The following is a 12,604-nucleotide window of genomic DNA, read 5'->3' as shown; positions in this document are numbered from 1 at the left end:
AATTAACTCAGGAAAGAGAGGTTCAGCCAAAAGGCTTCATTTTATGCATTCAAATCACCACTGATACCATACAATCATTTGAGAAAGTAATTCTACAAAGCACAGAGTTCTTAAGTACAAGTCCAAATCCCAAAGCAAGAAGGCTATGAACCTTCTCTTTTTGGTTTTGGACAAATTCAATAAACCAAAGTTGATCATAGAATACCAAAAAAGGGATTTGTCATTGCAGATTCCAATAACAATCCAGCCGTGACTAAAACGTCCCGATCGACCTTGCCACGAGGAAGGTAGAGAAAGTCTCCGTCTCTCTGAAAGCCACAAAGTTCGAGAAACTCGATCCCTTCTTTCAAACACCCAACTCTTTCCTGTTGAAGTGCAAAAGAAATGAGAGATGAATGAACATGAAGATGTTGAAATATGAACGGGTCTCATGCTTGTCCAAGGCGTGTTGCCTATGACTACATGACAGATGTCCCGGTCTTGCTTGACCAGGACGTGTTGTCCTGGTTGCATGCCCGTTTCAAACCCCTTTATACATGCTTTCATCCTACATAGGTCTTTACCATTTCATGGGTCAATATGGGGTGTATGACCGTTCATCAAAACCATGCCTACACCCATCAGAGCTAAAATGCCCCAAAATGTACTACAGGGAGATATGACTAGTTGTCACTTCCTCCTACCCTTAGTTATATGCTATTTAAACCGTGGTATTTCTTTATTTGCTTATAGTCATATAACGTTGTCCGCGATGTCCGAATTTCTCACGGCTGACTTGTTCGCTTGGTTAGAACAAGTGTCGCACAATCGCTATCCTACTATCGCAAGAGTGCGATTGTGACACCAAGCACTACAATAAACTTATGGGCCTCATTGGTGAATGATATATACATTTTCGTAGAAACTTACTCGCCGCTATATCTACGACGTTCGTATCATAATCAACATATTGGATTTGAAAACTTACCTGGAACAAAGGATTACCGAGCGGAATCTTCCGAATCCGTTCCTCATCAGGATTTCTTGCTACATTTCTAACATAAGTGAAGAGAGTTTGGAAGGCATTTCTCACTTTTTCAGGATCATCCTGGAATCCACAAATAGAACAATTAGGAGTAACAAAAACGCCAAAGGATTTTACGGTGAGACGAGACCGAAATCATGACATTGTGCTCGAATCATGAGCGGTAAAGCTCCATAAGAATGCTACGTAAATGACCCGAGCGTTTTCCATAGATATCATTACCTTTTGATGGTGCCTAAGAGACCTTAAACATTCTCTCATAGAGCCTGAATTTTGTGATTTATGTTCATACTTTTCCTGTGCTCCAATTGTGATGGCTTTAGCAGCAATGCTTCTAGTTACTTCAGAGGGCAATCCAAGATCCCTTTTTCTTTCTATCTGTACAGACGTGCATAAGATAGAAAAACATAGATAGAAATCATAGATAGAAATCAATTTCATGTATACGAGTCGACAATGGAAAAGAGTAACAGCCCAAGCCCGCTACTAGCAGATATTGTCCTCTTTGAGCTTTCTCTTTCGAGGTTTCTCTCACGGTTTCTAAAATGCATCTGTTAGGGAGAGGTTCCCACACCCTTATAAAGGGTGTTTCGTTCTCCTCCCCAATCAATGTGGGATCTTACAATCTACCCCCTTCGGGTCAAGCGTTCTTGCTGGCACACCGCCTCGTGTCCACCCCCCTTTCGGGTTCAGCCTTCTCGCTGGCACATCGTTTGGTGTCTGGCTCTAATACCATTTGTAACGGCTCAAACCCACCGCTAGAAAATATTGTCCTCTTTGGGCTTTCCTCCCTTTCGGGCTTCCCCTCAAGGTTTTTAAAACGTGTATGCTAGGGAGAGGTTTCCACACCCTTATAAAAAATGTTTCGGTCTCCTCCCCAACCGACGTGGGATCTCACAATCCACTCCTCTTCGAGGCCTAGCATCCTCGCTGACACTCGTTCACTTCTCAAATTGATGTGAACCTCCCAATCCACCCCCCTTCGGGGCTCAGCCTCTTCGCTGACACATCGCCTAGTGTCTAGCTCAGGTACCATTTGTAACGGCCCAAGCCCACCGCTAGCAGATATTGTCCTCTTAAGGCTTTCCTTTTTGGACTTCCTCTCAGGTTTTTAAAACGCGTCGGCTAGGAAGAAGTTTCCACACCCTTATAAAAAATGCTTCGTTCTCCTCCTCAAACGACGTGGGGATCTCACAATCCACCCCCCTTTAAGGCCTAGCGTTCTCGCTAGCACTCGTTCACTTCTCAAATCAATGTGAACCTCCCAATCCACCCCCCTGCAAGGGCTCAGCCTCTTCGCCAACACATCGCCTAGTGTCAAGCTCTGATACCATTTGTAACGGTCCAAGCTTACCGTTAGCAGATATTGTCCTCAAGGCTTTCCCTTTTGGACTTCCCCTCAAGGTTTTTAAAACACGTCTGCTAGGGAGAGGTTTCCACACCCTTATACAAAATGCTTCGTTCTCCTCCCCAACCAACATGGAATCTCACACTAGGACACTTATATTACAGGAACAATAACAACCAGTAAAGAGCAGCAGCATGAAGAACAGAATTTCCAGACAGAAATCCGACAAAAACTAGAACATAAAAAAATGGAGGAGAAAGCAAACCTTGTTCTGTTCTAGTGTTTGTAAAACCTTTTCTCTTGCTTTTTTCTCCTCCTGTATCTCAGCTTGTCTAGAATCTTTATAGCTGAGAAAATAAGATCAAATCTTTCACTCCAAACAGAAAGTTACAACATTTTATGTGTCAGAGAAGGATGTCAGAAACAAGATTGAACAAGAAAACACACCGTTTCCATTCAGTTCCTTCTGCCATTCGTTTCGCTTCTTGCAGTTCTTTCCCCGAACGAATTCGATCCTATAGATATCAAAAGCACTAAATCATGAGAGTTGATTTTCATGGAAACAGAATCAAAACATATTGTCATGGAGACTGGAGAGCATACTAATTTACAGATCAAATTCTAAATCAAGATAGAATTCGTTCTTTCCCGAACGAACGCGAACGAATGCGATACCTTTTCCCTTCGTTTTTCTAACTCTTTTTCTTCCTTTTTCTTTTCTTTCAGTATTTGATCCCTAAACATAGAACAATCCATAAGAATTTAAGTGAACTATCAAAGAATTTAATATGATGGAACTGAAGATTAAACAGTTCTAAGTTTATGATTGCAGTTCACAATGAACAAATTCTGGCATCATACCTTAATTCATTAGCTTTCTTTTTCGTTTCCTCTGTGATATGAAATGGTTCGGGAGATTCGATATCGATCTCTATTGCTACCTACATAACATTTGATATGAACTAAAACATCTCAGTCATGCAATATTAACGTCACCTTAAGAAGAATCAAGCTTCATTTATGCAACAAACGTTTCAAGATACTTCAAGTGGGGCTTCATTCATTCTTAGATGGTTACAAGTTTATTATGGATGATAATTTAGAGTTATGGTGTTTCTTTAATGTATTTTAAGACTTAATCTACATAGTGGCTAATTATGGTAAAAAAATACGAAGGTTACAACAATTGGTATGCCTCAAGAAGGTTAAGAGTTTTCATTTTGAGACTATATAAAGTCATGTATGTTATCTTTGTAAAGAGAGACTTGGAAAATATAGTAAAAGAAGCATCTGTGCTTTCCTTTAGCCAATAACTAAGTTTTTTTGCAATTCTACGTAGAATCATTCAAGCTTGCTGTGATCAATCTTGCTTGTGGAGTGATTCGAAGCTCAAACATGTGTTCTTGCCTTGAGATATTTGATCAACAAGATAATCTGAATTTTACTTTCTCTGGGAGTGCTCTTACATTTTCTTTGCAATTCTATGTAGTTTAGATTGCATGTTTAGAATCATTCAAGCTAAACATGATCGATCTTGCTTGTGGAGTGATTCTAATCTCAAACAAGTGTTCTTGCCTTGAGATATTTGATCAACAAGGTAATTCGAATCTTACTTCCCTTGTAGTGATTCCTTATCATTTGGTATCAGAGCTCTCCCTTGGGTTGATTCCTTATCAACATTCTTCTCCGTGTGAAACTAAAAATCTAGCCCATCCACCCGTTTTCCATTAACATGGTCTTCTAGAACTATAGTTTATACGAGTCAGGTTGAGAAACACAAAAACTATATAACATCGACACTCGAACTTCAACAATATTTCGGCCATAAAGAATGCATGCAATTTATCTTAAAAGCTAACCGAAGAAGTCTATATGAATAGAGAATTATACCAGGGGCACTTGATCAATATCCGGATCGTTCTCGTGATGAACGATCCAATCCATCGCATCTTCAAAGCTGGCATTTCCTGAAGAACAAAGAAAGTACTTTATCTGAGAACTTGTGACATGAAGTGTAAAAATATAACTCAAATATTTTGTCAAATAACAAATCATTGCATATGATTGTTACATTCGAGCTACGAATGTCATCAGTCATTCTCATCTCACCAGTAACATGAAGTGCTCGGGCTGCTCGGGCCCTCGAGAATCCTAAAGATTCGATCTCGCGTAAGAGTTTCTGTTTTACCTCCAGAAAAGCCATTCCTACGAGAGATATCAAATTTCAATTAACAACAAATTTACCAAATCATATATGCTCCTAAGAGAAAACATTAGTTACTAACAATACGTCCAGATATCCTAACTGTAACGACCCAAACACACCACTAGCAGATATTGTCTTCTTTGATTTTCCCTTTCAGGCTTCTCCTTAAGGTTTTTGAAACGCGTTTGCTAGAGAGGGTGTCACACCACTAGCAGATATTGTCTTTTTGATTTTCCCTCTCAGGCTTCCCCTTATGGTTTTTGAAACGCGTCTGCTAGGAAGAGGTTTCCACACTCTTATAAAGGGTGTTTTGTTCTCCTCCCCAACCGATGTGGGATCTCACAATCCACCTCCCTTCGGGGCTAGGTTTCCACACCCTTATAAAGAGTGTTTCGTTCTCTTCCCCAATCGATGTGGTTTTTGAAACGCGTCTGCTAGGAAGAGGTTTCCACATTTCTCTTCCCCAATCTCTGCTAGGAAGAGGTTTCCACACTCTTATAAAGGGTGTTTTGTTCTCCTCCCCAACCGATGTGGGATCTCACAATCCACCTCCCTTCGGGGCTAGGTTTCCACACCCTTATAAAGAGTGTTTCGTTCTCTTCCCCAATCGATGTGGTTTTTGAAACGCGTCTGCTAGGAAGAGGTTTCCACATTTCTCTTCCCCAATCTCTGCTAGGAAGAGGTTTCCACACTCTTATAAAGGGTGTTTTGTTCTCCTCCCCAACCGATGTGGGATCTCACAATCCACCTCCCTTCGGGGCTAGGTTTCCACACCCTTATAAAGAGTGTTTCGTTCTCTTCCCCAATCGATGTGGTTTTTGAAACGCGTCTGCTAGGAAGAGGTTTCCACATTTCTCTTCCCCAATCGATGTGGTTTTTGAAACGCATCTGCTAGGAAGAGGTTTCCACACTCTTATAAAGGGTGTTTTGTTCTCCTCCCCAACCGATGTGGGATCTCACAATCCACCTCCCTTCGGGGCTAGGTTTCCACACCCTTATAAAGAGTGTTTCGTTCTCTTCCCCAATCGATGTGGGATCTCACAATCCACCCCCTTTGTTCTCCTCCCCAACCGATGTGGGATCTCACAATCCACCTCCCTTCGGGGCTAGAGAGGTTTCCACACCCTTATAAAGAGTGTTTCGTTCTCTTCCCCAATAGATGTGGGATCTCACAATCCACCCCCCTTTAGGGCTGGAGAGGTTTCCACACCCTTATAAGGGGTGTTTCGTTCTCCTTCTCAACCGATGTGAGATCTCACAATACACACCACTAGCAGATATTGTCTTCTTTGGTTTTCCCTTTCAGGCTTCCCCTTAAAATTTTTGAAACGCGTCTGCTAAGGAGATGTTTCCACACCCTTATAAAGGGTGTTTCGTTCTCCTCCCCAATCGATGTGGGATCTCATAATCCACCTCCCTTCGGGGCTAGAGAGGTTTCCACACCCTTATAAAGAGTGTTTCGTTCTGGGATCTCATAATCCACCTCCCTTCGGGGCTAGAGAGGTTTCCACACCCTTATAAAGAGTGTTTCGTTCTCTTCCCCAACCGATGTGGGATCTCACAATCCACCCCCCTTTGGGGCTGGAGAGGTTTCCATACCCTTATAAAGGGTGTTTCGTTCTTCTCTCCAACCGATGTGGGATCTCACAATCCACCCCTTTCGGCGCCCAGCATCCTCACTGGCACTCGTTCCTTTCTCCAACTGATGTGGGACCCCCACCAAATCCACCCCCTTCGAGGCTCAGCGTCCTTCCTGACATATCGCCTCATGTCCACCCCCTTGGGGCTCAGCCTTTTCGCTAGCACATCGCCCAGTGTCTAGCTCTGATACCATTTGTAACGGCCGAAGTCCACCGCTAGCAAATATGTCCTCTTTGGGCTTTCCCTTTCACGCTTCCCCTCAAGGTTTTTAAAACGCGTCTGCTAGGGAGAGGTTCCCACACCCTTATAAATAGTGTTTCATTCTCCTCCCTAACCGACGTGGGATCTCACAACTTAAACAGCCAATATCTCAATCAAAAATTTCAGTTCTACCCAATATCTTCCAAGTTTCAAAGAAAAATTCACAATATAACTTCAAATTCCAAAAGGGTTTTTGGCATTCAAAAAAACCCAATAGATTTTCCACCTAAACTTCCCAAATTCCAGCAGCAATCAGAGAAACATAAGAACAAACAGCTGATATGAACACAATACAAAATATCCTATCAAAATCAAACTCTATAGATAGCAGTACAAGAAATTGAAGCACAGCTTGATCCGAACAGTGTAGCTTCTTTGCTGAAGAACGATGCACGAGGATTTGTAAATTGAGAATGGAAGAAGACTGATAAATAAAGCTAACATACAGTTCACCTTTGTAAGAAGTTCCTAAGAAGCCGACGAGAAATTAAGGGTTTTTCACTACGAGAAGCCATTGAAGATCCCTTGCTCGCTCCTACAAATGCTTACTATATGGTACAAAAGCGTTGAATCCCACCCTTTCTATGATATGATATTATTCTCCCAAGAAAAGAATAATTTTTGTAATTTCGACTCGAAAAAAAAGAATATATGTTAATTACTATTTAACTAGGCTCGTTTTTGTCCTAAAGTAACGAATATATATATATATATTTTTTACGTTTTTAAAATATAGAATCATATTATTCATTTAGTATTGCATCTGATCATTTATAAACGTTTCAAAACTATTATTAAAATAGAAACTCGTCACAATGTAGAACCAATGTTAACTTGGTGGAACATTGTTCTTCCCGGAAAAGTGTTCTTGTTACCGTAATGCTAATTTTCATTTAATATTTTGACACATTTCACTTCAATGATACTTTTGAAATCGGGATGAAAGGTTAAGGGTAATATTGTAATTTTTAAAAGAATAGAAATAGGTTTAGAACGACCAACAATATATAAATGGGTTAACTTTTTAAAGCATTTTAAAGTCAAGTAGATCATTATCTAATTGGTTGAAATATTAATATCACCGCGTGTTTATGATGCAAAGAGGCAAACATTCTCGAAGAGGTATATTTTATAAAGGAATCATCGTTATTTTTTTTTTTTATGATTGGACACTAAAGTAAAATAAAAGTAACTTTTTTATAAAAAGAATCAGATTTAGGCTCGATAATTGTTTGTGATTGGAGAAGGTGTATTAGCAACTTGCTATGCCTCGACATTCCCCTTCAACATGGTCAAGCTACTTGCTGATTATTTTTACGAGTCCTTCGAGCATGTTTTGTCTTTACTCACGTACAATCTAAGAAAAATTCCAAGATGTCAACCAATATATGATTGAGTCATCGAAAAGGAAGGTGCACCTTGTTGATATAGGTAATGAATGATTTTCAATCTTTTTAAGTTTTTCCTTAGTTATAAGTAAAACATATTCGAATCGAGCTTGGATTTTGAATAATCGATCCCTCACCTCGAGAAAATTAGAAAATCGAGCTTCAAAACGTTTCGAGATTTCATACTTCTTGTCTAATTATTCAATTTGGCTACCATATCATGTTGGGTGACCTCCCGAACAAAACATGGCTGATTGATAGTTTTCACTTATGTTCGAGCCATTAGAGTTGGTTGTGGGTATGTGATGAAGGTACAAACTATCGTGACTTTGTTTTTTGTTTCATTCAAAAGACTTCATATTATCGGTAAAGATTTTTGTCCTTTGCTTGTATACAACGGATTTGTTTCTTGCTTAATTAACGTGAGACATTGATCGTTTTCTAAATAAAGATAATTACAAATCTTCTAAGATTCCACGACATAAATTCAGGCAAAGGCCCCTTGAGCCTAATTGGTCTTGTTGTTGCCGGTTTAGGATTAGAAAACAACAATTTAAAAGAGCTAGTTGAAGCTTTGGACGGAGTGAGACCTGCTTCTTAGGGCAGGAGTGAAAATCGACTTTCCACTTCTTCTTGGACAACGAGTGTTCACAAGCCTAAAATTTGCCTTCACCTTACAAGTAGTGGGCAATGAAAAAACAAGCACGGTTTGGGGAGGGATTTTTTATTTTGATTTTATTTTTTTGTTTATAGAGAGCTTATCAACAACTCTCCTCTTAGGATGATATCTAGAGAAGAGAGTGACTTTATCGGTTTCTTTTCCCCTCAGGTCTTGGATCACCTACTAAATCTCTTTATGTTCTCCATTTCTGGTCAAGAGAAAGTAGGAGTAGCACGTACTATTGGCGACCTCTTCTTGCCCTCTTCGAGGGGGTTGAGACGAGAAATGGCATGAACGAGGAGAGGGGGAGTCGTGCCCATTTTATCTCCAGGTCAACCTTACACAACGAGTGAACGAGTGAGCATAACTCAGAGAACAGAGAAGCCCGACATATAAAAAAATTCCAACACGCAATTTCGCTTCCATATTTCCCCTCACCTTAACCCTTAAATTAGTTACAAAAGTTCCCACAATCCCCACTCCTCCTAATACTCCATTTTCAAAAGCACACAAAGTGCTTGCTTGAAATGAATTTTTGAAAAAAAAAATTTAAATAAAAAAAAATTTTAAATAATTTTTTTTATAATTTTTCGATCAAAAAGTATTATGTGAAATCTTCGTTCAACACGCCTCGGAGTGTCCGGTGATTGTCTCGTGGAAAGTTTTACGATAAATATTTTGTTTCCTATACATTTCTTTTAAAATAAAAAAGGGGATTAGCCAAAACTAAGCAGCGGCCGCCGATGGCCGGATCTCCGCCGTTGTGTTGGGTGGTTTTGGTGGTTTGTTTGTTGGGCTTTGCCGGAGCTGGTAATTTAAACAAGGAGTTGGAGATCACGTGGGGTGGTGGCCGGGCAAAGATCGTGAATGGCGGGAGGATGCTGACGCTGTCGCTTGATAAAGGCTCCGGCTCCGGCTTCCAGTCGAGGAATCAGTACTTGTTTGGGAAAATTGACATGCAGATTAAGCTGGTCGCCGGCAACTCGGCCGGCACCGTCACAACATATTACGTAAGCTCTTTAATTCGTTGCAAAAGCAGATATTGTCTTATTTAGGTTTTTCCTTTCGGGCTTCCTTGCAAAGATTTTCAACCTCGGAGAGGTTCCACATCCTTATAAGGAATCTTTCGTTCCCCTCTCTAACTTATGTGGGATCTCACAATCCACCCCTTGGGTGCCAGCGTCCTCACTGATACACTGTCCGATGTTTGACTTTGATACCATTTGTAACAACTCAAACCCACTGATACACTGCCCGATGTTGTCCACTTAGAACATAAGTTATCGTTGCTTTTGGAATCACCCAAAATGCCTCATACTAATAGAAAAGTTGTCAATCACTTGTATATCTATGTTCTTCTCTTTTTTTAGGCAATATAATATTTCGATTACATACCCAACCGTGTGTAAATGTCGTAGATTGGTTCTATTAAATAAATAGCTATATTTGTGTGAATGTCGCAGATTTCGTTTGCATAACGTTTGTATTTGTATTGATTGCAGTTACGTTCAGAAAAGTCAAAGTGGGATGAGATAGATTTTGAGTTCCTCGGGAACCTTAGCGGTGAGCCATACATTGTTCATACAAATATATACACTCAAGGGAAAGGTGACAGAGAACAACAATTTTATCTTTGGTTTGATCCAACGGCTGATTTTCACACTTATTCCTTTCTATGGAATCCCCAAACTATCATGTAAAACACGACACTCTTTTCTTTTTCATATTTAATTGATATTATAATTGTTTATAAATTTATATCGAACTCTTAGTAGAAACAGATGGATTTAAAACGTAACGATTTCCTCATTGTCCCTTTCGAGCTAGATTCTACGTGGATGGGACTCCCATAAGAGAGTTCAAGAACATGGAATCCCTAGGCATTCCATTCCCCAAAAGGCAGCCAATGAGGCTACAATCAAGCCTTTGGAACGCCGACCACTGGGCCACGAGAGGAGGTCGAGTCAAGACCGATTGGTCTAATGCTCCTTTCACCGCCGCCTACCGAAATATGAACGCCGACCGGACCTGCATTTGGCCCTCCTCCTCTTGCAGCTCCTCAAAAGATCATTCTTGGCTGTCCCAACGGTTAGACTCGGCTGGCCACCGGAAGCTCAAGTGGGTGCGGAGAAACTACATGGTTTATGATTACTGTGCTGATTCCAAAAGGTTCCCTCACGGCCTCCCGCCCGAGTGTAATGTTTAACATTTTGTGAAATATGATGTCTACGTTATTTTATGCATAAATAAATGGGTCGTTACAACAGACCTCCACAATGATATGAATATTGTCTTTTGATTTTCTCGAAGGGCCTCAATCTTTTATAAATTATATATATGTGAGGAGTGACCTCGTGATCTTCTGAGCTCATATTGTATAAAACATGACTATAATAGATCGTATCATACATATGCAATGAATGATCTCACATCTGGGTTCACATCGTTGAGCACGACCCTAGTAGAATCTTATATCACATACATACAAGAAATGACCTCACATGCAAATTAATATCGTTAGGACATGACTCTAACAAAATCATATCACAAACCTGTAAGGAGCGACCTCGCATGTAGTACATATTGTTAGGGCACAACCTAGTAGATTTTGCATGAATAGGAAGTGACCCTATATGTGTTCGCACCTTTGTACGTGAATATGTATAGGGTTTGGTTTCAAACATAGAAACAATGTAGTCACGGTCCCGTTGAGTTCCCAGCAACAAGCTTCATTTCCATTCCTAGCTTAGCATATAAGTACTCGTTCTTCGATTGAAACCCCGAGCCTGAGTAGTTATCCAAGCTGAGAATCACAAGCTCATTATTGTTGACCATCTCGCCTCGCCCATCCCCCCAGCTGATGTCGATCGACGTCGATAAGTCATTGCCATACGAAGCATGCCACGAACACAACAAAATGTAAGCAAATAGAAAGCGTGCCAAAGTATTTGACGACGACGTCGAATAAGAAGAAGATAATTCATGTTTCATGGAGGGCGGGGGAAGCTTTGGACAATGGATGAATGATGAAATTAAGAATTGAATTTATATGGGAATTTGAAAGAGAAAATGAGCAATCTTATGGAAATATGGAAAAGAACTGGTTTTTGTTTTTTTTTCTTCTTGGTTTTGAGTTCTAAGTTACAAAACGAATTAATTTGTTCATGTCATCCAATAACGGAACTAACGAGTCTTTTCAAAACATTAAAAATTATTGATACTTTCCCATTAAGATTGGAGATGTCGGGTATCCATCCTCGTACCTCTTGCATGCAAAGCGAGCACTCTACCATTTGAGCTACATCCAAATAAAAAAAAAAACATTAATAATTATAGATACGGGTATCCNGTTCCCAGCAACAAGCTTCATTTCCATTCCTAGCTTAGCATATAAGTACTCGTTCTTCGATTGAAACCCCGAGCCTGAGTAGTTATCCAAGCTGAGAATCACAAGCTCATTATTGTTGACCATCTCGCCTCGCCCATCCCCCCAGCTGATGTCGATCGACGTCGATAAGTCATTGCCATACGAAGCATGCCACGAACACAACAAAATGTAAGCAAATAGAAAGCGTGCCAAAGTATTTGACGACGACGTCGAATAAGAAGAAGATAATTCATGTTTCATGGAGGGCGGGGGAAGCTTTGGACAATGGATGAATGATGAAATTAAGAATTGAATTTATATGGGAATTTGAAAGAGAAAATGAGCAATCTTATGGAAATATGGAAAAGAACTGGTTTTTGTTTTTTTTTCTTCTTGGTTTTGAGTTCTAAGTTACAAAACGAATTAATTTGTTCATGTCATCCAATAACGGAACTAACGAGTCTTTTCAAAACATTAAAAATTATTGATACTTTCCCATTAAGATTGGAGATGTCGGGTATCCATCCTCGTACCTCTTGCATGCAAAGCGAGCACTCTACCATTTGAGCTACATCCCCACGATTCTTGCATCATAAAACCCTAAAGGTCCCGTCATAAATNGTCGAATAAGAAGAAGATAATTCATGTTTCATGGAGGGCGGGGGAAGCTTTGGACAATGGATGAATGATGAAATTAAGAATTGAATT

General features: G+C 40.1%; 2 protein-coding genes across 3 annotated transcripts; one reads left to right on the top strand and one right to left on the bottom strand.

Moving 5' to 3' along the window:
* Nucleotides 1-15: 15 nt before the first annotated feature.
* Nucleotides 16-7,085, bottom strand: LOC111798008 (UBX domain-containing protein 1-like). 2 transcript variants are annotated; one of them, XM_023680946.1, is made up of 10 exons: nt 6,934-7,085; nt 4,482-4,577; nt 4,263-4,339; nt 3,234-3,313; nt 3,048-3,108; nt 2,820-2,887; nt 2,638-2,719; nt 1,247-1,402; nt 968-1,087; nt 16-365 (listed from the first exon to the last, which is right to left on the bottom strand). In XM_023680946.1, exons 2-10 carry the CDS (start codon nt 4,573-4,575, stop codon nt 195-197), a joined length of 909 nt encoding a protein of 302 aa, XP_023536714.1. In that variant the 5' UTR covers nt 4,576-4,577; nt 6,934-7,085; the 3' UTR covers nt 16-194. The 2 variants fall into 2 exon arrangements, with proteins under 2 accessions (XP_023536714.1, XP_023536716.1); XM_023680948.1 differs by lacking the exon at nt 6,934-7,085 and adding an exon at nt 6,815-6,927.
* A 2,187-nt stretch (nt 7,086-9,272) lies between these two features.
* LOC111798009 (xyloglucan endotransglucosylase/hydrolase protein 24-like) lies at nt 9,273-10,803 on the top strand. The gene is made up of 3 exons (XM_023680949.1): nt 9,273-9,539; nt 10,032-10,225; nt 10,357-10,803. Exons 1-3 carry the CDS (start codon nt 9,273-9,275, stop codon nt 10,733-10,735), a joined length of 840 nt encoding a protein of 279 aa, XP_023536717.1. The 3' UTR covers nt 10,736-10,803.
* Nucleotides 10,804-12,604: the final 1,801 nt, after the last annotated feature.

Source organism: Cucurbita pepo, chromosome LG07 (assembly GCF_002806865.2).
Source record: "Cucurbita pepo subsp. pepo cultivar mu-cu-16 chromosome LG07, ASM280686v2, whole genome shotgun sequence".
Taxonomy (NCBI): Eukaryota; Viridiplantae; Streptophyta; class Magnoliopsida; order Cucurbitales; family Cucurbitaceae; genus Cucurbita; species Cucurbita pepo.
Note: the sequence above shows the minus strand (reverse complement) of the source record. Positions and strands in the feature narration are given on the sequence as shown.